Source organism: Rhincodon typus, chromosome 31 (assembly GCF_021869965.1).
Source record: "Rhincodon typus isolate 14 chromosome 31, sRhiTyp1.1, whole genome shotgun sequence".
NCBI classification, from domain to species: Eukaryota; Metazoa; Chordata; class Chondrichthyes; order Orectolobiformes; family Rhincodontidae; genus Rhincodon; species Rhincodon typus.
The window spans coordinates 2,563,370-2,588,930 of record NC_063362.1 but is presented as its reverse complement, the minus strand read 5'-3'; the positions used below and the strand labels follow the sequence as shown (position 1 = coordinate 2,588,930).

The following is a 25,561-nucleotide window of genomic DNA, read 5'->3' as shown; positions in this document are numbered from 1 at the left end:
CAGTACACGTGAACAGAAAAACAAAGTTACGGCTTTGAGTCCAATCTGACTCTTCTTCGGAGCTTTGCTTTTATCTGATGTTATAGTCACTCAATTATCAGTGATCAAAAGCCATTGTTATCACAGTTTAATGGGAGAACAGAATTTTGAGTTTTATGGTTCTATGAATTAAGCAATACCTAAAAAAACAGGTTAAAAGTAACACTAAAAGTTGGACATAAGATCACTATTGCCAAAAACTTTCAGAAAAAGATACCAACAATTGAATAGTCTTGTGATTATTGCTGTTAATAAAATTGCTAGAAGTTATAAACAGTTGGACTCCATGCAATTAAAATTGCCAAGAAAAGTACCCTTCATTACATATATAATATCAGTTACACTACTCCATAAACTATACAGGGTAATGATGATAGATTTAGATGAGAAAAGATTAGAGGAATTTCAAGAGGAGTACAAGCTGCAGAATGAACTAGTTCGGCCTGTAGCTTGTTTCTGTGTTATATATCTTATGTAATTTCTGTGATTTGTCAAAAATAAGGGCCGTAGATGACATATTTACATGTTTCAACACTTGACAATACAGCTATATGCTGAGTCGGTTAGGCCAAGACAAGATTTATTGAAAGTACAACACCATTTATGCTATTTTACCTGTAAGGGGAATAACCTGATGCTTTATGGTCTGTTGATCCTTGATATTGAACAAAACAGGGAATGACAAGCGAATGAAATTCTTCCTTAAAATTCCTCAGCAGTGAAGCAAGGGCTGCATTATATTCATCAGAACTGAAAGAATAGAGGACAGGATTATTTGAAAGGAATGCCTATTTTCTCAACCTTGGGGTATAAATTAGATCTTGTCAAAGGTGAAAGATTTTATAAGTGCACATCTGGATAATCACATAACATTAGCGATTCCCCTTTAAAGCACCCTTGGTTTTTGCCATTAATGAAGGTTTGGAATCCCTGCTTCATGGTTGTCTTGTCTCATTCTTTGGAGGTTGAACCCAAAATGTTTGTATTCCGTGTCTTTGGCCAATGCAACTGATTTTTTTTACTAAAGGTGCAAGTTAAAATTTGTGAAGAAAACATTGTTTTCTCCCCCAATCTGAACGCTATTGGGATAATTTCACAAATCCCGCTGAGCACAGACCTGTACTCACTACCAGTATGGGCTGACCTCTTGGACATATCCTCCTTATAAGTTTCTAGCTATGTAATGAATTAATAGAATATCATGAATGATGTACCCTGAATTCCTCATTGAATCAGATCATAGAATGTTTGCAGAATAGAAGGAAGTCATTTGGCTTGCCAAGTGCCTTTGCTCCATAACAGTGATAAAAATCATACAATAACTGTGGCTTTACTTACTCTAGAGCAATGTTTACAGGATTGGGAGGTTCAAACAAGGAGCTGTCACTTATACTGTTTGTTTCCTTAGGTTTAGGGGGACTTGGGCTACTTCTTCTTGTTTCTGTTTGTTTTGGCAGTGGTCTCTTTTTGCTCTGCAGAACAAACCAAAGCACATAAGGAACATTTTCCCCAATTTGATCATCTTTCATTGGATGGAATACTTGTTAATACTTGGATAATAGAAACCTTAGAAATTTTCTACAAAGAATGAAATTACTTGAAATGTAATTTTTAAAAAATCTTTCGATTATTTTTCTGGTAATATTCTTTCCTCCTTGCACTGTGTCCTTTTCTAAAAGTATTGAATCCTTGACTGGTATCATCTATGTTCTAGTATTTTACCTGTGCCCTTCTTCAATACATGTAGAAGCAGACACTGAATATCAGTGGGCTGGTCAATTGTAAAGGGCCTCATATATCAAGCTGATTATTTTTCCTCTGGGTGTGGAGTTGCATTTCAGTTTGTGAAAGGTCAAATGTTAAAACCTATGAATTGTAATAAACAGAGTCATTTTAAGGTGTGATAATAAACCAGGCACCTTTGTTCTCTTAGCCTACTCTGCCAACAGGACCACTCAATGTAATGTACTGCGTTGTAACTTAACATTGGATTTGATCACCAATTGTAAATTAGCAATGACAATGGGAGATACTGTGCTCAAAGCTTACAGTGCTCTCCAGAGTCATTGATGTCCATAGGCACTACTGTATTTTAATGTGTCATCAGAAAATGCGGCAGATAGTACATCACTCTGAATAGATTTTCAGCTTCGGTCTTCAGTCATTTATGGTCCTATCTCCTTATTCTGCATATTGCTTTGCAAAATGTTGATTCCAATCTCAAATAAGCCATTTAATACATATTCTATGTGTCTGATGTAACCACAGATCATCGAATAGTATAGCATGGAGGAACCCATTGGTCAATCAATTTTGTGTCAGATCTTCCAAATAGTAACCCATAAGACCACTTCTTTCTCCTCACAACCCCGTTAAGAGTTTTCTCCTTCAAACGTGAATCCAACTCCGTTTAGAGATAGCTACTGAATCTGTTTCATCACTTTTTCAGCTTATTCATAATCCATGGCCAAACGATTTTAATGTCAAGTCATGTGCATTCATGAACTCATCTATCCACATATTGATAGGTGAAAAGACATACACTAGAGTTTTATCCACGATGACCGTTCCATGTTTTCCTATCTTGTCACCCAACTCTCATTTTGTCATTCCTAAATTTATCAGACTTGACCTTCTGCTCATACTGTGACTGCTGACCTCTAGCCCATGTATATTTCACATTTTATTACTTTCAAAATGCAAAATTCAAAATTCATCTCTTTAACAAAAACCCAAGAGTTTGTAGTCACACAGATTGCATTTCCACCAATAGTTACTACACTAAAACTGGATTAGAAATTATTAATTGTTATGTAAACTATGCTTTTTTTGTTTAGCTTATTTTACACATTTCATAATATGTACCATGCGGTACAAGTAATTCACCAGTCTATTGCACACATGCTTTACATACTGAAGACAATATCCTGCTAATGTTATTCACAAAGCAGTTGCCAAAATTATCTTCATATCCTCCAGTCAATTCAAATCAACTTTCTCAATAAGAATAGAAAAAATTAAGCATACAAAACAGTTTTGTGAAGTGAACTGGCAAAACTGGAAGTTAATACTTATTGGCCATGCCAGAAAAAAATGTGAAATGCAATTTCAAAAACAATGTTTCCAAATATTCAAAATGAAATGTTCAAAATATTCTTACTGATAAATCATCTGATTCTGAGCTCTCAGTTTCTTGTTTCTCCAAAATCCTTTCTGTTTCTGCAGCTTGGCAAAGCGTTCGTACAGCTTCTTCTTGCACCAGTATGTCTGGTAGTGTTGGTTTAAATAACAAGTGTACCAAACATTTCTGTGGTTCAGAGATAGAATGGATAACATTTTAAGATTACAAAAAATGTGAATGACAAACAAATCAAATAAATTACTGCTATGGAAAAGCAGTACAATGAAAGGCCAACAATATTTCAAACTTGAAAAAAGAACTTGTTAAAAAATTAAACTTTTGAAGAAAAGCTGATCACATAGGCACATAAAATTGGGGCTGAAATTCAAAGGCTCAAATTTCTGTTCAGCATTAAAACCCCTGTTTCTGGTACTGACGAGACAAAAATCTGCCCAGTTCCTCCAATTTTTCTGGCTAAATTCTGAAGGAACATCCTGCAGGACTCCGTTAGCACATGAAAGTTTGGAGATATCAGCAAACTAAATCTGCGCTGAACCACACTCCCTTATTATGGCATCAGTTTGTGTATTCTGGTAACAGCTTAAATGTCCCATAGCTCCTCAGTGTCTGAGTGAATGGATGAATGACTGTGTTGGTGTGTAAGTGAGTAGGGTGGGTGAGGTAAAGGGTTAGGGTGGCGAGGTTGGATTGGGTCATGTTGGAAGGGGTGAAGGGATTAGTGGGCACGAATCAAAGAGAACAGTTGTGCAGTTACTAAGGAGCTAGACTAAGATTTTCTTGTTCACCATTTCCTGGGTGACTACTCATGTAAATAAATCAGAAATGAGTAAAGTCTCCAAATCTAACTCAGGGTTAGAGATTTTTTGGAGGGTCCAGGGAAGAAGGAGAACTGTCCATTGGAAGTTCAAACTATTTGGGCAGTTCCCATTCAGTCCCGACTCCCGACTACCATTTTGGTCATCTGCCAACTCACTTCTGACGATCCAAAGGCTGGAAGATCTGGGCCATTGTTTAAATAGAAAATGATAGAATTCATCATTCTCTCCTTGATTAGGAACATGTCTGTCAAGCATTCTCAGAGTTTTCATGTTTAAAGACAATATTTACATAATTTGCTAAGCAGAAAAACAGGTATAAGCTTATCTCAAGCAGGAAAAACAGATTAGTAATCTTTATCAAAATACCTCACATTGTGATTTGTTACAGATACTGATTTTAAAGGATGACACATGGGAATGTGTTCCCCTTTGATCAAGCAGGGCCTACACTGAACATGTTAAGGTGTAGTCTATTGATGTGAGGCTGGAAGTCCTGCTCCTCTGATGCTGCCTGACCTGCTGTGCCTTTCCAGCCTCAAACTTATAGACTCTGGCTTCCAGTATATGCAGTCCTTATTGTCTCCACATTAAGGTTAAGCCCAGCTTGATGCACATCAATGCTCCTTCAACTCCGCTCTATCACTTAAAACAACTCCAACATTAGGAATAGAAAGAACTGCAGATGCTGGAGTCAGAGGTAACACAATGCGGAGCTGGAGGAACACAGCAGGCCAGGCAGCATCAGAAGGGTCCCGTCCCAAAACGTCAGCTTTCCTGTTCCTCTGATGCTGTCTGGCTTGCTGTGTTCCTCCAGCTCCACACTGTGTTATCTCCAACATGAGGAAAGCACTTTTTCCACATCAGTGTGAACTTTTCCACTGCAAAGACCAGTTATCCTTGTATGTATGTTTAGTAAGGATGCAAAATTAGATTAATTTGCAACGCTGGTCCCTTTGCTCATGACTGAAATCAAGTCTAAGTGATGGAGGTGAAAAGATGGGGTTTAGCCAATGCTCTGCATAAGTTCCCAGAGACATGCTGAATTTGGCTCACCACTGATGGTTATAATTGATTATCAACTTCTGCAGATCTATGAAAACCACAATATAAGTAACATAACTGTAGATCGCACTTATTGTATGTAAAATATTTCAGTATCTTTCCTAGAGGTAAAACCCACAACAAAATACCTCAATCTCCTTCTCAGAAAGGAAAGAAAGAAAGATTAGCAGTGATTTGTCAAAGAGATTGGTTTAAAGGGAGTCTCAAAGGAGAGGGAGGTCAGTTGTAAAATGTGCAGCATAGTACCAAAACAATTTCTTTTTAGCACATGATCAGTTTGCTTTGAACTCTGTGGAAAAGCTGTGGACCAACTCTGACCTCTCCTGGCATCACAGTTCCAACAGCAGGTGCAATAGATAAATAAGAAGATTCTGGAATGGCAAATTCAAATAATGTTGGCCCGACAGGCGCAGTTTCTCCTTTTCCGATCCTCGGCACGGGGTGAGTAAATTCATTTTGGCTGGTGTGTGAATTCTCCACATACAGAGTCACGGTAGATGTATCATTTAAAGCTGTAGCTGCAAAGTGAATCACTGAATGGGATAACTTCAGTGGAGGGAAGACACCAATAGCTTGACAGGAAATCTTGAATTCCCTAAATAATAAAACAAAGTGTATTGATAAATGTTGGTTATTGAAATGTAATTGCATCAAAGTATCAATGATTTCTTAAGCAGTGAGAATGATCCTTTTGAGATGATATCTAATGCATTTGATTAGCAATGGTGAAAGTTTAATATGCTACAATCATACCTGTACTTGTAATAGCACTGCTTGATTTTCTATACTAATGGCAGATGTTTTGAGTACGTTTAGGTAACAATGATGTAGAAAACAGAATATTCAGTACGAGCAATGTAATATATTATAATAGTGGAGCATTTTATTATACTGTCCTCTCTGTTGTGAAGGTGCTGGTTCAATAATAGCCACACCATTGAGGATGCCTTCATCTTATTTATGCAATACAGTATAGAAAGATAGCAATAAGGTTGAGGTTGAGCTATTTTCAACATTTCATTTAAGAAATTAAGGACTGAAGAACATTGTGACACATTTTTGGACTGGTCACCAAAGGGTGATGGATTAATATACCATTCAGGGCCACAACACCCTTACTTCACTCAGATTCAAGGGAGAAAGTGGTGATGCAAGATCTCTTAATCTCCTCACAAAACGTCATGGTGTGCGAGCCAACAGATCTGGATATTCCACTCCTCACAATCAGCCAGACTAATGTGATTCTGATTGTTTTTTGTTCAAGTCTGGTGTCCTGACCTTCATCTATATGAGGTAATGAGCGGGTTAGCTACTTACTGTCTGTCACGGCCACATGATTGGGCCTAAACCCGTGTCTCTGTATATCTAATAAGCTGGCCACTGTATGTTGTAATGTGGCCAGCTGCTCCACCTTGAAAAGAATGCACTCTGATCAGGGCCCTTGATGTGAATTGCAGAACCTGCTACAGTTTCACTACAGCTCTGTATTCTATAACATGGTGGGGCAGGTGGGGGTGAAATGGGCCATTTCACTGAAGACAAATTTCCCTCCATTAATTCTAAAGTATATTTTTAAAAAAAATTTAAAGTATTCCATTATGAAAATGGAATCTAATTCTTTGATGATAGAGATTCCCCAAATAAAGATATGTGGTGGGATTTTTAGCCCCTGATGAGAATGAGCAGGGAAGAGAGCTGATGTGAAAATTAGCTGACATACTACTAACCCTAAGCCCCCTATTCCCCAGCCATTTCTTGGACGTGGGATGGGGAATGGAAGGGCTATCCGCCTGTGCAAGTTTCTGGTAACCAATTAAGGCCCTTTAAAGGTTTATTCCAGAGAATTATCCCAGGCTGATGCAAACGCTGGAGGGCACCTACCTGGAGGTAAGCTCCCAGTAAGCTTTTAGCCACTCCTGTCCCCTGTCCATCTCCGCTACCCCAATGTATGAACTGCATTTCGCCAACCTGGAGGTTGCATTGGATTTGTAATTGGAGAAAAGCTTGTTAAAAGAAAGAATGATTTTCTATTCAGCTCTCCAGCTTCTGGAAAAAAATCCTTGTTGTGAAACCAGCTTGAAACGTGACTGTTCTATTAAAGGGTGTCCGGAACAATTCTTAATTGTGTAGTTCCAAAGCAAACTGCATTTGAAAAGATCCCAGAGAAATCTGCCTACGTTGATGATACCCATGTACACCTACCAAAATGTCAGACAGCCTCCTGACCATTCCACACTTTGTCTTTTGCTGTTTTCAAAAACAGATATAAGAACTGCCAATGACGATACCCACACGTACCATTAAGAGACCTGCATAATTTAAAGACTATGTATGCATTGCATGCACAGAGATTGGTGAAAGTGGAATTGAGGAGACATATATTCTGCTTTGTTAATGAAAATTTGAATTTATTTGTGACCATTTATACTTGGTAATGTGTGTAACTATAAATGTTAATACATATAATTTTATTGTTATGAAAGTGGAATGTTTGGAGAAATGAAATTGTGCCTTTTGTGAATTGGTTGGCTTGCTGTGGTTATATGACCTCTATCTCTGCTGTAAGTGTTTTTGAGGGAAGGCTGTGGCAACTATTAAACATACATTATTTGAAATAGTAATATTTCAGGACAGTGCTTTAGAATGGTGGTGAGTACCAATTTATAGTACATTTGAGCACCCATTTTACTTAGCATTGTGGAAAATAACTATTTCCATTTCCAACAATGCACATCAACATTGTGTATTGCTAGATCAAGTATAGCAGTCACCAGATGTAGGGTAAAAGTGCCTCAATAATGCATTAAATACAAACAGTTTAATGCTGCCAACTTCTGCCCACAAGACTGAGACTGCCTTACCTAATTTCAATGAGGACTTTTTCAATCAGTATCATTGTGCACTAAATTTTAATTGAGTCATTTGCCATGCATTAGTTACCTATCTGTTTTGACAGAAAGCAGAGGGTTTGAGCTGTTGATATAGTAACAGGTAGTGCCATGTAATGTTACAATACGGATCCTTCTCCTTGGGTTCTGATTCCGCAATTGTCCATATCAAATCTCAACAAAATCATTTGGAGGAACCTGCCACAATACAGCAAATTTCCAAAAGGGAAAATGCTCACAAGCTCCTCTTTAAAAGTAATCGCCAATCACCTCCGAGTTGGTAGAGAATAAGAAAACTGATGCCTACTCTCTCTTGTAATTTGTCATTACTCAAATGATGACCTGAAAAAAAACTTACAAAATTAAGATGGGAACAAGCTTTCTTCCTTTTTAAAAACTAAACAATTCTCCAGTTCCAAATAGAAATTACTACATTCAACACAAGCTTAAATCCAAGTGATATCAGGGAAATCATCAAATTTCTTACATTTTATCAGAATTCCAAACTGACACAAAAATGTTGAAATTCAGCAGAGTTCTCTTAAGCATTTCTGACACTGACCACAATTTTAATGGTTGGATTTTGATTATGCTTTGAAGACCTGGGACAGAATATTCCCAACCCCTGAACAATTTGGACAGTGGCGAGTCACTTGGGAAAATATGGTGAAATCAGAGAAATGAGATTTGCGACATCAAGAAAAATTTGTCTAATTCTGAAATTAAATTTTGAATGGCAAGATGAGAATCTCACTAGTGACAGGCAAGAGGCCTATTTACATGTATTTTTGTACTATTATTATCTAATCTCAGCTCATTGATATGTAGTTTCCTATTTTGCCACACACCAGACAGAAACTAGATGGTGACAATTCTGAGCGTATTGTCAAAGTGGTTACTTGGCACCTCCAGTTTGCCACATGCTCCTCTAGGCCCCTATCTTCGGCAAAATGTTTTGCAAAATTCAGCCATGGAAAGAATTTGGCTCAAGCCAATTTTCTTTAATCCTGACTGCAATACAGTGGCATCATATGGTTCTTCCTATGTAAGATCCTGTGTCAAAGCTGTGACCTAATTCTTCACATCGTGGATTGTGACATTGATTTTAAATAATAACTATTATTTCAATCAGAATCTATTGAAGTACATTGCTATTTCAGAACAAACAGCTCCTGCGAAAATAATTCCATTTATCGATTTTAATATACGTGAATTGTTCAAAAATGGCAACATTTCAAAGTGTGGGAAAAGCCAGGAACAAAAATAAGAAAAGTGAATAATTACGAAACTGATTTGACAAGGTGGATGTGAGAGTTTGATGGATGATATTTTTTAAGACTGGGCGCCTGTTGGTGTTGATTATTTAAAACATCTTCATTGTTCTATTTTGTTTTATTTTTAATAAGGCTCGGCAACCAAATCACATTGAAAAGAATATTACATTTAGGGCAGCATGGTGACTCAGTGGTTAGCACTACTGCCTCACAGCACCACAGACCTGGGTTTGATTCCACCCTCGGGCACTGTCTGTGTGGAGTTTGCACATTCTCCGTGTCTGCGTGGGTTTCTTCCAGGTGCTCCAGTTTCCTCCCACAGTCCAAAGATGTGCAGGATAGGTGGATTGGACATGCTAAATTGCCCGTAGTGTCCAGGGATATGTAAGTTGGTTGGATTAGCCATAGGAAATGTGTAGTTATGGGAATAGGGTGGTGGGTGGCTCTGGGTGGGATGCTGTTCGGAGGGTTGATGTGGACACGATGGGCCAAATGGCTTGCTTCCACATTGTAAAGATTCTATGATTCTAACAGTGAATGCTGAATAACCATAAATTGAGGTACAGTTTGCAGCCATACCATTAAGCTCCATTTGTAGTAGAACCTAAAATGATGCCCCTGTGTGAAATCATTTTTTCTTCAAATTGTGTTATTCTTTAAACAAATAATCTTATTCAACATGAATGGTAAGCATATTTGCTGCTCATAGGATTGATATTTAACTCAAAAGTGATAATTTCTAGCACTTAATGATTTGCTGGCAGCCTCTGCCCCAGAATTAATTAGCTCAAAATTCTGATCTGAGGCTGGAGACATGCCCAATTATTAAAAATGATTCTTCACCACTGCTGACAACATCCAGGTGTTGCTTTGCTCATAATCATAACTCATTTATGCCCCTGATTCTCATGGCTTATGTACTCTCTTTACTAGTGAAATATCTAGCATAACTCACTGTCACAGATGAGATTCCCGTTTATAGAGTCATACAGCACGGAAACAGACCCTTTGGTCCAACTGGTACATGCTGACCATAATCCCAAACTAGTCCCACCTGCCTGCAGTTGGCCCATATTCCTTCAAACATTTCTCATTCATGTACTTACCCAAACGTCTTTTAAACATTGTAATTGTACCTGCATCTACCACTTCCCTTGAAATTCATTTGACACATAAAAAAAGTGCCCCCAAGTCTTTTAAAATCTTTCTCCTTAAAAAAGATGCCCCCTAGTCTTGAAATCCTCAACCCTAGGGAAAAGACACCTGCCAATACGTTATCTAAACCCTTCACAATTTTATAAACCTCTATAAGGTCACCCCTCAACATCTTCCACACCTGTGACAAAAGCCTTTCCTTATAACTCAAACCCTCCAATCCTGACAACTTCCTGGTAAATTCCTTCTGAACGCTCTCCAGCTTAATAATATCCTTCCTTTAACAGGGCAACGAGAATTGCACACAGTATTCCAGAAGAGGTCTCACCAATGCCCTGTACAACCTCAACATAACATCCCAATTCCTATACTCAATACATATTTCATATGTACATATTTATGAAGGTCACGGTGTTTGATGGAATAAAGGCATGCCTCAGTTGAATGTTTTTAATCCTTTGAGGAATGAAACAGCAACATAGGACCAAATCAAAGATAACATTTACATTTAGCTGTGTTCTCTCTATATTCATACTTGGCTATTAATAAACTATAAAAGAAAAAAAAAGTAGAAATGTATTTTTTCACACAGAACAATGTCCAAAGCTGTAAACAGATAGAAGTGATTTTCATAAGTGTAATAACTTGCACACCATAGGAAATAATGAATATTTGATTCCTCAGCAATAACTATTCAAAATATTTATACATCAAGATAAATTTCCAGTTGTTCTAATGGCTCAGTTGTAAAGTCTGTCACTGAATCTATATAGAGATGGTGCAGTTTGATCCCTGTTTGCAATCAAATTAATACATTCTAGCAATGCTACAATGGGAGATGGTGCATCTGGTTAGGTACATTAATTTACCCTGATTTCCAGACCATTAATGCCTTGTATTTAAAACTGTCATCCTTAATCTCACCATGGTGTCTCGCCTTTTGTTTTTATATTACCTTATCTGGAAATCCTTGCTTTCATCGCAAATTTCCAGCATTTAAAAAAAAAAAATGGTAGGGAGAGAAACGTGAAAAACTTTGGCTAAACCATATTTATTACTCCTCCTTTACTGCTCTGAGAATGTAGGCTTTCTTCTTAGATCATAGGAGTCTTTGTGATGATGGTACTCCCAGAGTGATGCTAGGTAGGGAATTGAGCTTTTTCATTTTAGCACTGGATTATTACCTCAGTGGAAGAAAGTTGACATTATACATATTGGAAAGAGTTGTTGGGAATATATACAAATACTTAAAAACTATGTGAACATGAAGACGTGGAATTGTTTGGACATTTTCTGAAATAACAGGATCATGTGCTTTCTTGCAATTGTGTTCAGAAGTATGTGGGCTGTTACTTATCTGATAATTACTGACATCAAAAGTTTAATGTGTGCTGCAAGCCACCTGCGGTGTTTTGGGAAATCAAGTGACTTTGGAAAGGCAGCTATGCAAAGCAAGAAGGTAAGAAACAGGGTTTATTGGCTAAAGTACTGACAAAAAGAGTGGCTTTGAGAGGACAACTGGTCTATACAACTGCTTCTGGCCTCAGAATTCTGTTTTGTAAACCCAGAAGTTAGAGTGAGTAGAGAAAATACTCCGTAGCTGTTAGCTTTTCTGAAGTTCTGTTTCTTAAAGGAGCCCCTGGGAAGCCGGTAGAGTTTCTAAATGCCAGTCCTTCTGTCTACCTTGTGAAGCCTTAAGTGGTGGATTGTGACCAATTCTTGACAACACAAATTTAAGTTCATTGGAATCGGAACTGGACCTTTGTCAGCAATCTTCAGCTGTCAGCAATTCAGCTTAGTCAACAGGAAATTTCAGCAGATGTGAGAATTTATCAGATTTTGTACTTTGCTTTCAGACATTGTCTCATGGGTTTTGTTTTTCACCCTTTTGCCTTTATTAAAAAATAAAACTTATCATCTCTGCAGAGCCTTGCCTTTTTGTGTTGTCTGAGCGTGTCTGAGCATGGGATCAATGGGGCACCATTTAAATTCTGGACCATACCCTAGGTGGTAATAAATAGTTGCCAATTTTTTTCAGAATGAGTCTTGTCTATAATAAACAGATTAGTTTTGAATTCATTACGGAAGCCTGGTCAATATTTCTTTTAGTCTGGATGCAATACAAATGAGTGGATTTGGCCATTTTGGTGATTGAACCAAGACAGGTACACTCATGGTGAGACTGGTGAAGTCATGGGTCTTGAATATAAGCATTCCTCCTGCTACAGTCATGATAGAAAGTGCTAACAGGCTAAACAGAATTTGTTATTGTCCACTGTCCTTATTAGCAAGTATCATTGAAGATAAAAAAGATGAGTATTTTGCCCATTCTCTGTTGTTCTCTTTCTTCTTTATGGTACTTCAGGGTTAATTTTAAAAAAAAAAGTTAAGAACTGTGCACTCACTAAGGTAGAACTGGGCTTTGAGCATAAGCCAACTTCAAGGCTGCTTTGTGAAAGGTGAGACAGAATATGCTAATATTGTTTAAATACAGTCATTAGCATGGTTACTTCGTGACAAAAATGTTCAAATAACTTTGTACATAATTATCGTACCATTAAATCTGGCAGATTATTAGCTTGTCATCTTCCTTGCTCGCCTTAGGCCCTGGAGACTTATGCTTTTGAACTTTATTTGAGTAAAAACGGTATTTATTAATAAAATGAACCTTTTGATTTCCTTTGTCCCAACTTTATCTTCAAAGTGAAAAATTTTCTGAGAAGAGAACCTGACTTTCTGACATAAAAGAAGCACGAGGTGATCTATGCTTTCTTACTACTTTTTATCAGTTCTATTATATCTACTGTCTATCTTGTGCGTTTATTTTACTGAATTTCAAAGTCTGCCAGTTTGTGAACAGGTTGAAATTTCATTCTATAAATTAATTATAGTGACAAGTCTTTCAGTTTGATCCCTAGGAAATACCACATTAGCAGATATTATGCCTGTACTTTAGAGGGCCATCTATGCCAAACTCTCAATATTGAATGAGCCCACGATAAGGCCATGCAGCAGCGGACGCTTACCTCAAACACCAATCAGTTCATAAGAGACAGGAGCAGGAGTAGACCGTTCAGTTCGCTGAGCATGCCCTACCATTTAATAAGTTTATGGCCAGTCACATTGAGGCCTTAATGCCACTTTTTTGCCTATCCTTTTAAATCCTTAACTCTCTTGTCATGACAATTCTGTGCAGGTCCATAATGATTTCATGTTGAAACCTTCAGTCATGAGAAGGTTGACAGAAGACAATGAAATCATTTACAATTTGGACAAAAGAAAATAATGAGGGGTCTACCATCACTACTACAGATCAATGATCCATTAGAGACCCTAAGACATAAAATATCTCAGTAATTCCAAAAATAAAATCAGACTTTTTTTAACCTGTCCTAGTTAGAAGCAGATACTCCATATTAGCTTTGCTTACCTGTTAATTTCAGACTTGCAAATCAACTCAAAGGCATATTCTTTGGCTTGTTTGGCTTTGAACATAATGTCAATATTCAGAGTTTCCAGAGGTAAAAGTACACCAAAACCATCATTAGGTTGCACCTCCACATACTGTAAAAAACAGAAAAAGTGACAAGTAAACAAACTAGAAACAAAAACAGAAATTGCTGGAAAAGCTCAGCAGGTCTGGCAGCATCTGTGGAGAGAAATCAGAATTAATGTTTTGGGTCAAGCAAACTAGCCTTGAGCTTTACTGCATCAAATTTTACATTCAGTGTCATGAGCTGAGGACTACATGCTAAGACAAGTTTAAGCACAATAATAAAAGTGTAGTGATTGGAACCAGCTGGATCGCGTTGACGATGAGATCCTTGATTGGGGTTGTTTACCTAGGCCAATCAGGAAAGCCCTGGCTGATCAATATAACCAGGAGATTTAGAATCTCCTCAGTTCAGGGGACTGACTCCAAGCTGGCTTGCCATGCCATACAAATAAATAGAGGGTGACTTGGTAAGGTGATACCAGCCTCTATGCAGTTATTTCAAAAAGTAATTTTTAAAAAAAAATCTTTGCATCACTACAAATGTAATCTGATTTTTTGGAGTTCTTTAATTAGTAGTTCAAGTACTAACAGATAAGCATGTGTGGCTCTTGTGTGAAGTATTATGTGAATGATCACTTCTGTTATGATGCCAGTGTTCAGAATACTGGACAATTTGTTTATTAGGATCTAGCTTGATAGACTATAATCACTTAACAGAATGCATGGAGAACTGAGGGTAAGAAAATAAGTGGTAGAACTCCAGGATTAGTTGGAAACCCTAAGAGAACCTTTACCTGATAAATCTGAGCAAAATAAATGTACACAATAATAACTAAACAGGTACATAGAACAGGCAGATAATGGGCTGAAGTTTCTCAGCTTCTGAACAATGTGGACAATAGCAGGAAAGGTTGGAAATAATGGTGAGCATGAAATAAGGAGATTCTCAACATTGAGAAAATAAAAACAATTTTTTCAGGCAGTACAGTGCCAACTGTGGTTATTTACCTCACAAACATGTTATTTTGGATACAGTTGTGGGGGGTTGATGGCCTCTCAGTGGAAAGAAACAACAGCAGCCAGATCAGTGGCACCACGACTGGCTCTGTTGTACAGCAGGGAGGATTGAAGTGTAGGTGAGCAGTAGTGATAGGGGATTCTATAGTCAGCGCACAGATGGGCATTTCTGTGGCCACGTGTAAGACAACAGGATGGTGTGTTGCTTCCCTGGTGTCAGGATCAACAATGTATCTTAGCAGGCACAGGACATTCTGAAAGGGGAATGAGCAGACAAAGGTAGGAAGTGAGATCACAAAGGAAATTTAGGGAGCTAGACAGAGTTAAAAAGCAGGATCCTGTAGGGTTGTAATCTTGAGAGTGCTCCCTATGCCACCAGCTAGTGAGGCCAGAAATAAGAAGATAGCACAGTTGAATGCGTGGCTAAAGGGCAAATGTAGGAGGGAGGTCTCCAGGTATCTGGATCATTGGGATGTCTTCCAGGACATGTGAGACCTGTACAAGAACGACAGGTTGCACCCAAACTGGAGGGGAAGCAATATCTTTGGAGGGAGGTTTGCTAGCATCACTTTGGAGAGTTTAAACTAGTGTGGCAGGGGCTGGGAACCAGAGCAGTAGGTCAGCATATGGAATGATTGAGGAGAAGGTAGAAGTTAAGTAAGTCTAATAGGAAGAACCTGCAGGGCCAGGTTAATGAACACAGTGGGAGTGGCAGTCTGAAGAGTATTTATTTTAAAGAAGGAGTATAACGGGTAAAGCAGATGAGTTTAGAGTCTGGATTAGAATGTGGAACTGTGATGTTATAGTCATTACAGAAACTTGGTTCAGAGAAGGGTAGGACTGACAGCTTAATGTTCCAGAGTTTAGATGTTTCAGGTGGGATAGAGAGGATGTAAAAGGGCTGGAAGAGTTGCATTACTGATTAAGGAGAATGTCACAGATGCACTAAGACAGGACATCTTGGAGGGCCCAACCAATGAGGCCTTATGGGTAGAACTCAGAATAAGAAAGGTGGAGTTTTCTATAGGCCTCCCAATAGCCAGCAGGAGATAGAGGAACAGTTATGTAGGCAGATCATGGAAGGATGTAAAAACAACAGGGGTGTTATTAGACAGTAATTTTAACTTCCTAGTATTGGCTAGAACTCTCTCAGTGCCAGGGTATATCTGAAAATCCATCTGATGTGTGGGAGTCTTTTAAAGGCTGGTTGATCAGAGTTCAGGACCAGCATGCTCCTGTGAGGATGAAAGATAAGGATAGTGTTATGAAGCAGAGGTCAACCCCCTTTTATAACTAAAACTGAAACGTGCAGAGAAGCTCACCTCATCTCATAATCTGTTTAAAGGAAGTGTGAAAAGTGGTATAACCTGCCTCTCACTTCCCAAACTGTTATAAAGGATTGGTTAACTGAAATGAAATCCTTTCACTCACTGTATAATCAACAAGTAACAATTTATTTATATAACTCTAACAGTGAACAAAGCAACAGACCTACGATCAAACTGAACAATTCACCCTTAACTACTAACTATGCTGTTTCAATAAATATAAGTCCCACTTATATAAGCCAAATTAATTAAAAGAAACTTAAAACATAGTCTCTCAAAAGTACAGACAGGATATGTCTTCTGGAATGTTCCACACCATGTCCGCTGATCCTCAGTCTGCAACACCTTTCTCCACTGAATTACTGTGTCAGGAACATTAGCTAAGAGTGCTGCTATATCTTTATTTAGAAGACGGTTACTGTGAGAGCTTGGAGTGTTCCGTGACAGCAAGTGATTTTCTCTTTTGAGCTGCTGGTTATTAACTCTATTCCGATTGCAGTTGCTCTCACACTGATTTTCAAATGCCCTCTTCTTTTATACCCTTGATGACCCATTAATTTCTTACAATAGGATTGATTCTAGGTTGTCAAAACCATCAGATTTAAATTTAATTCGGTTTTGGTATCTAGGGCCTGGTTTAAATTAATTGGCTAAATTCAAAAACCTGTTGTCTTGGTAAAAATGCTGCTTTGCCTGCTAACAGGCAATGATACAAAGTTTTAATTTCAAGAACTCTCTGTGTATCTGCTGCTGTCTGCAGACTTTAAAAAAAATCTCCAAGCCTAAAAAATCATATTATCTTTTAAAGGGACCACACACTCTTCCCCCTATCATTTTACAAACATCAAATACTCTACCCAATTTCACAACAATAGCAAGATTTGGGAACCCAGGATGGCGAGAAGAAGTAAAAAATTTAGTCAAAAAGAAAAAGGAAGCATATGTAAGGTTTAGGAAACAAATCAGACATGGCCCTTGAGGAACATAAAGGAAGCAGGAAAGAACTTAAACAAGGAATTGGGAGGCACGAAAGGGGCCATGAAATCGCCTGGCAAGTAGGATTAACGAGAATCCCAAGGCGTATTATACGTATATTAGGAGCTAGAGGGTAAGTAGGGAAAGAGCAGGTACACTCAAGGACAAAGGAGGGAGTTTATGAATGGAGCCAGAGGAAGTGGATGAGCTCTTTAATGAGTACTCTGCATTGGTATTCACCAAAGAGAAGGACATGGATGATGGTAAAATTAGGGAGGGGTATTTTGATATTCTAGGGCATGTCGATATTAAGAAGGAAGAAGTGTTGAGTGTCTTGAAAAACATTAAGTTAGGTAAGTCCCTAAGGCCTGATGGGATCCATCCCATGATATTAAAGGAGGAGATTGCTGGGGCTTTGACAGGATCTTTGTGTCCCCTTGGAGAGGGTGCAAAAGAGGTTTAGCGGAATGTTACCCTGCAGCCTCTAGGACTCAGCATCAAGTTCAATAACTATAAAGCCTGATTCCATTCTTCCATTTTTTTTACCCACTGAACATCTAGACCTATTTTGACATGGGTTGCTTCTCACATACTCCATTCTCACATACTCCTAGGTCCATTATCACACTATATGGGTTGCATTCAGTCCAGCTCACATGTGTTCTCCTATTCTTAGCTTGTTATCATTTATTTAGATTTTCTTCAGTACATGTCCATTTATTGTGAATTCCCTTTGTAGGTTTGATCTTTCCAAATGTACCAGCTCACACTTATTAAAGTTGAACTCCATCTGCCACTTTCCTGCCCATTCTAATAACTCATCCCTATCATTTTGGAGCTTACAGTTATCCTCTACACTTTCTACTACATGGCCAATTTTTGTGTCATCTGCAAATTTCCCAATGTGCCCCAACGTTCAAGTCCAAATCGTAAATGTATAAAACAAATAGCAGCGGGTCCTAACACCGAGCCCTGTGGAACTCAACTTGAAATAGTTTTCTATTCTTTGTTTCCTGTTACTAAGCCAACTCTGAATCCAATTCAACACATTACACTGTATCCCAAGGGTGTTTACTTTTTTGGCCAGTCTACCATGTGGGCAAATACCTTACTAAAATCCATGTAGACAATATTCACTGCACTACCCTCATCAATCCTCCTTGTCACTTTCTTAAAGAATTAAATCTAATTTATAAGGCATGGCCCTCCCTTAACAAAGCTATGCTGACTATCCTTGATTAGTCCATATCTTTCTAAGTGACTATTATCTGACCTCTGAGGATTGATTCTAACAATTTGCCCACCACCTATCTAAGACTAACCGGTCTATAATTGTTTCGCATTTCCTTTGTACCCTTTTTAAACAAAGGAACAACATTTGCATTCCTGCAGCGCTCCGACACCTTACCTGTGTCGAGTGAAGACTGGAAAATAACCCTCAGAGCATCTGCTATTTCCTCTCTTACCTCCTTCAATGTCCTTGGGGACAATTTATCTGGCCCTGGTGACTTATCCACTTTCAAGGATTTCAACTTCTCTAACACTTCCTGTATTGTTATAATTATTTGATCCAATATTTCACACTGCTCCTCTTGGACTACTATATCCACATCATCCTTTATGAATATGGAGGTAAAGAATTCATTTAAAACTCTTCCCAAATCCTCTGCATCTTCATAGATGTATCATGGATAGGGTGGATCACTGGAGTATTTTTCCCAGAGGGGAAATATGAAATACTAGGAGACTAGGTTTAATGTGAGAGCAGGAAAGTTGAAAGGAGACGTCTGATGCAGGTTTTTTATATAGAGTGGTAGATACCTGGAATGCACTGCCAGGGTAGGTGTAGAAGCAGATACGATAGCAACATTTAAGAGGTATTTAGACAAAAACATAAACAGGCAGGGAATAAAGCATGACATGCCAGGAGTAGGTAGATGGGATTAGGTTAGAATGGCATCATGGTCAGCACAGATATGTGTTCCTGTGCTGTACTGTTTTATGTTGTTCATGGCTTCTTCTCCAAGCATCCATATTGTGTAATATCCCAACATCTCAGGGTATGGTCCATGGGCAGCAACTGCCCGCACCCTTCATTCACAATGGTTGGCATTGGCAAAGCACAAGCCTCATCACATTAGCATGGTACAATGCAGTTCAGTGCTTTACTACTGTACTTTGGAGCTGACTGACATGTCTCACTGCAATGGTACTGCCAGGCTGCTTAGCACATAGGAACAGAGAGCCAACTCATGATCACAGCTGGGTGCATCTTACAGCTGTTAACTCGCTGTCTTTTGCACTCACTCACCTTGTGCTCACTGGATGTCAAAGCATCTCTGCTTTGTCTTGTCTTGCCTTTTAGAGCAGATAGAAAGCTAGGCAGTTTGAACTGTTTGCCAGCAATGAACAGTCAAGGGGATGGGCATTTTATTGACTGGCATTGTACTATGTCAATATCACTCTCACAGCATATGGGAGCAACTTACACGGCAAATACAGTGCAAATGAGACTACGTCAGGTTGGGATGTCTGGTTGGCACGGACGAGTTGGACCAAAGGGTTTGTTTCTGTGCTGTATAATTCTATGACTATGACTCTATGTGCTTCAGCCAAATGGCTATGTCTGAAAGTCTAAGGGGAGCAGTCTTTAGACCAGTTCAGGGCACTATGGTCAGTCAAGGGGCAGGTCCTTTGTCTGTTAGGAAAGGTGGTTACTTGTGATGAGAGGCACAGATAGAGTGGATAGCCAGAGAGTTTTTCCCAGGGTGGAAATGACTATTACGAGGGGTCATAATTTTAAGGTGACTGGAGGAAGGTGTAGGGGAGATGTCAGATGTAGGTTCTTTACACAGAGAGTGGTGGGCCTGTGGAATGCGCTGCCGGCGGTGGTAGTGGAGTCAGATACATTAGAGACATTTAAGCGACTCTTGGATAGGCACATGGATGATAGTATAATGTAGGGTATGCAGGGTAGTTTGATCTTAGTAGGATAATAGGTCAGCACAACATCGTGAGCTGAAGGGCCTGTACTGTGCTGAACTGTTCTATGTTCTATGTTTGTCTCAATGAGCAGGTATGAAGTGCAGAGGACAGGATGGGTTAGTAGTTTGGGAGGTTGGTATGGGTTAAGGGCCATTGCGGCATGAAATAGTGCAGTTGGTGGATTATGGGCCTTGGTGGGAGAAATGGCACAGTTAGAGTGAGTGTGAGGTAGCAGACAGAAGATCTTAAGAAGATCAGAGAGAAGTACTTCACCCTGTGGAGGGCAGAAGGTCATTATGTTTCTTGTGGCATTGGTTTCATTCCTGCAAATCAAGGGCACTGCACTAACCCTGGTGATTAATTCAGACCAGTCTGGCAGTGTTTGACATACCCCAGTTGCTGGATTTAAAGATTGATGCCTGCGATATGAACGCTATAAGGTCTGTCCCTGACAAGCATTTCACTGCTGCCAACAGCAAGATAGCTGTGGAGGCATGGTGCACACTCAATGAGTTGAGCACCGTAATATTGTGAGAGAAAAGTTGCATGGGCTTCAGAGGGAAACCCTCCAAAATTGCCAATGAGCTGATTTTTGAGAAAATTCAGCCCACTGAGTGTACAATATTTTCAGAGAGAAGTCACATGGTCCATATTTTTAGTGTAATAAGATATTGGGATTTGAACATAGATGTCAGAGAGATAATCTATCTGCAACAACATTGGATAGCTCAACACTGCAAGTGGAGAGTTCTTAAGAGAGAATTCTGAATCAGTCCTACTCTCATGATAAAAAAAATCAGCCAGCTATACCTGATCCAGGAAGAAATCCCAGAGCCACCAGTTTATGTGGAAGGTGACTTCAGTCGCACACCAGCATTTGGGACAATCTGTGAACAGTCCTTTTTGGTGAATTTATTGTTAGTTGGCAAATAAAGCACTTTAAAGATAGCCCTCTGCAGAGTTTTTATATCTTTCCCCAGACCTGTGTATGTATGTGTGTACACTAATTCTCAAGAATGGTAGTTACATAAATTTGCACAGTATAAACAATTTTGTGAATAATCTTTACAACATTAAGTTTTGTTTGGAGTAAGCCAACTCTTTGTTACATAAGGAAGTGGGCTTACTTGTTTTTGATACTGAGCTATAAATAATTTGATATATCTAATATATAAATGGCAATATCACCTCATATTTTTAAAGTCAAGTTTTGTTGTAACCAGTGGAGGAGTGGGACAATAAAGGAATCATCCTCCAATTCACCTTAAACTGAAACCAAATCTCTACATTTTTAAGAGATAGTAGGAACTGCAGATGCTGGAGAATCTGAGATAACAAGGTGTAGAGCTGGATGAACACAGCAGGCCAAGCAGCATCAGAGGAGCAGGAAAGCTGACGTTTCGGGCCTAGACCCTTCTTCAGAAAACCTTTAAAACCCAAAAACCCTTTTTCTGAAGAAGGGTCTAGGCCCGAAACATCAGCTTTCCTGCTCCTCTGATGCTGCTTGGCTGCTGTGTTCATCCAGCTCTACACCTTGTTATCTCTACATTTTTAAGCCTTAATATAACCCACAATAGGGATCGTAATAACACTGCTGAAAATTGTATATTACCGATCAACAATTATTGAAATAATCCAGAAAACTGTAATTCCAAATCCTAACAGGTTAATGTTACACAAAGTCTATTCTGTTAGCTGTTAGTAATATTCCCTTTACAGTGTAAAATAAAGCTTGGATTAAGAGTCCAGGTTATTGTATGTGCTTGTGATATTATCAGGGAATATTGATCCCTGTTATTGGTCATTAAAGAGCTCTGTCTTTTGATGCCAAAAAACTGAAAAATATTTTCTAATGAAAACAACATTTCAAACAAAGCAACCTTTCCTACTGCCTTGTATGAATGGGATACTGCACCACCATCAGAACCCTTATTTTTAGATTTTTCAAGGGTCCATTCTCAACAAATTAGATTTGAAGGCTCATTATAAAGTTTGGTGCTACAAATTTATGTTGTGCTGGGAAGCAGATAAAAAGGGATGACCTAAGGAAATTGATGGGATCCTTGTTTAAAACATGCTGATTAGACTTCAATGACATTATTGGACCAAATAACAAGAGGCCTGTGCAGGACCTCCCATCAAGTCAGCATGAAGAACCATTGACAGAAGCGGCCATGGACCCACTATATTTAGTCAAAAGGTTACGCTTTATCCTGCATTTCATTTTATTTATTGTTAAATATCACATCAATAGGACTGAAATTCAATAACTTTTCTCTTACCTCTGGAATATCAACAAATCCATATTCCTGGCTCAGGATTGATTTGTTTGTGAGGCTGATAGTAGTCCACACAGACTCATAGATCGAACAATAACCAAAGTCAATCGTTTGACGATCAATCTCCAAGTCTGAACTGGTGACAATGGCATGAACAGTGAAAGGAATTGGTCTAGTCTAAAAGAAAGGTAAATCGCATGAGTGTCTTTGAGAAGAATTATTTGGAATTTCTAAAAATTATGGTCTTTCTAAAGCAACAAGAAACTCCAGAGAACAAGAGAAAGTGAAAGATAGAGTAATAAAACATAAACTTGATATTTTCCTTCAGAAGTTCAGTTGTTGTCCAATCCTTAATCTAACCAAAAATTACTGAGATCCTATGGGTCATTTCTAGTGTGGATGTCAACTTATTTTTTTGTACACAGCCATCGCAATTCAAAAAACCTCTCCCCTTACACCAACATAGGAACTAAATTTTTGATTTACTTATTCAAAATACTAGAAGTAATGATGTACCATGAAAACTCATTTTGGTTTGGAATTTCTATGAAGGATTGGAGGTAAAATCCAATTGTTTGTAGCAAGCTATATCTATGTTTCCCTCACTCTTTCCTGTACTTTCTATTGCCATGCCATTAGTTGAGCTATACGGCACTTATTAGTAGCTGATTGTGTCCTCTGGCGAGATTTCAGTCCAAACCCACTTCCCCCACTGCAACCTAATCAGCTTCCAAAATTAGTTATTGATCCCAGGGCTTGTGGCAGGAGTGTGGAAGGGGCAGAGGGGAGGGGAGGTGTGCGATGGCTGGGTTACTGAGCGCCCAGTGCTGAGACTGTTTATGTAGATTAAATACTAGTTAGTGTGAGGAGGCAGAGATACAGCTGCTCCACGCCATAGCACATAGAGCAGTCTTTTTACATTCCTTTTGCCTTGCTTTTCCCATCAATGAAACGATACCAGGAGATTATGGCCCTCGAATTTCTTGAACCATGGTAATTATGACAGAGCTTACGCTGCCCTGTGTCCTGATCCTGGTAGTGGGAATTTACTGACAATCACTCTGACACATGGAGGATGTAAACAGTGGTAGTCAGCTGGAACCACTATGAGGGTGTGGGGGCGGGGAATGAAGGAGTGTGCAGAATGTTCTATGTTAAGTGGGTGAACATCCAGTATTGTCATATAACAGTAAATGAGGAAGAGTGGTTCTGATTATGATAAGAGAGGACAGAGACTAGGGCTTTCTTCAACTACAGAACGTTAACACGAGATCTCATAGAGTAGTTCAAAACTGAGGAGTGCTTTAATAAGCTAAATAAAGAATAGGCTTGCACAGATGGGTAAATCAAAAACTGTGATGTATAACATTTTAGATTACCATAAAAATTAGACTTTTACAGAGAATTTTTAAGAGAAGTCGTGGAAGCAAAACTTGTGATAAGCTTTAAAGGGATACGGATGGATAGTTAAAAAGTATGTAAAAGGATACGGACAAAGGCATATTGGTCTTTTAGAAGACCAGTATAGGTCTAAAAGGCCTCCTGTGCTGAAAAATTCAGTGATTCTACAACTGTAGTGTTGTCAAATTGATTTTTACGGCAAGAATAGCAAAGACATAATGGTGATTCTACTGTATGTAAAACTTTTGAAAGATGATAATCATAATACTATAGAGAGTTAACCAGAACTGGTTCTAAGGAAGAGTCATATTTGACTTGAAATGTCAACACTTTCTTTTCCCACAGATACTGCCGGACCTGCTGAATTTCTCCACCATTTTCTGTCATTATTTGAGATCTCCAGCATCCACGGAACTTTGTATTTATCACAACAATGTGTGCAGTTTTGGACTCCATGATAGCAGAAGGATTTTGGCTTAACAGAGAACTGCAGTGCAAATTCATATGTTACCATCTCATACGAGGCAAAACAAACACAAAGACACTTGAGAAAGTGGGGTGTTATTAGGATAGTAGGAATTGCAGATGCTGGAAAATCCGAGATAACAAGGTGTAGAGCTGGATGAACACAGCAGGCCAAGCAGCATCAGAGGAGCAGGAAGGCTGATGTTTCGGGCCTAGACCCTTCATCAGAAATGGGGGAGGGGAAGGGGGTTCTGAAATAAATAGGGAGAGAGGGGGAGGTGGATAGAAGATGGATAGAGGAGAAGATAGATGGAGGGGAGACAGACAGGTCAAAGAGGCGGGGATGGAGCCAGTAAAGGTGAGTGTAGGTGGGGAGGTAGGGAGGAGATAGGTCAGTCCAGGGAGGACGGACAGGTCAAGGGGGCGGGATGAAGTTAGTAGATAGGAAATGGGGGTGCGGCTTGAGGTGGGAGGAAGTGATAGGTGGAAGGAAGGACAGGTTAGGGAGGCGGGGACGAGCTGGGCTGGTTTTGGGATGCGGTAGGGGGAGGGGAGATTTTGAAGCTTGTGAAATCCACATTGATACCATTGGGTTGCAGGGTTCCCAAGCGGAATATGAGTTGCTGTTCCTGCAATGTTCGGGTGACATCGTTGTGGCAGTGCAGGAGACCCAGGATGGACATGTCGTCTGAGGAATGGGAGGGGGAGTTGAACTGGTTCGCAACTGGGAGGTGCAATTGTTTAGTGCGAACCGAGCGTAGGTGTTCTGCAAAGCGGTCCCCAAGCCTCCGCTTGGTTTCCCCGATGTAGAGGAGGCCACAACGGGAACAGCGGATGCAGTATACCACATTGGCAGATGTGCAGGTGAACATCTGCTTGATGTGGAAAGTCGTCTTGGGGCCTGGGATGGGGGTGAGGGAGGAGGTGTGGAGGCAGGTGTAGCACTTCCTGCGGTTGCAGGGAAAAGAGCCGGGTGTGGTGGGGCTGGAGGGGAGTGTGGAGCGGACAAGGGAGTCACGGAGAGAGTGTTCCCTCCGGAAAGCAGATAAGGTTGGGGAGGGAAAAGTGTCTTTGGTGGTGGGGTCGGATTGCAGATGGCGGAAGTGTCGGAGGATGATGCGTTGGATCCAGAGGTTGGTGGGGTGGTACGTGAGGACGAGGGGGATTCTTTTTTGGTTGTTCATCCCTCACACCCCGTCCCCACAATAACAACCAAAAAAGAATCCCCCTCGTCCTC

The 25,561-nt window shown here is 39.5% G+C and overlaps 1 protein-coding gene across 1 annotated transcript in view; it reads right to left on the bottom strand.

Annotated features, from left to right (window-relative positions):
• The window catches only part of cfap74 (cilia and flagella associated protein 74), a 170,049-nt gene that overhangs the window by 25,604 nt on the left and 118,884 nt on the right, over positions 1 to 25,561 (bottom strand). The window contains exons 24-29 of the mRNA XM_048615184.1: positions 22,462 to 22,635; positions 13,809 to 13,942; positions 5,380 to 5,656; positions 3,200 to 3,346; positions 1,378 to 1,511; positions 655 to 789 (exon numbers count right to left, since the gene is read on the bottom strand). Of these exons, the coding sequence (XP_048471141.1) occupies positions 655 to 789; positions 1,378 to 1,511; positions 3,200 to 3,346; positions 5,380 to 5,656; positions 13,809 to 13,942; positions 22,462 to 22,635 (1,001 nt within the window). The remainder of the gene's footprint in view (positions 1 to 654; positions 790 to 1,377; positions 1,512 to 3,199; positions 3,347 to 5,379; positions 5,657 to 13,808; positions 13,943 to 22,461; positions 22,636 to 25,561) is intronic.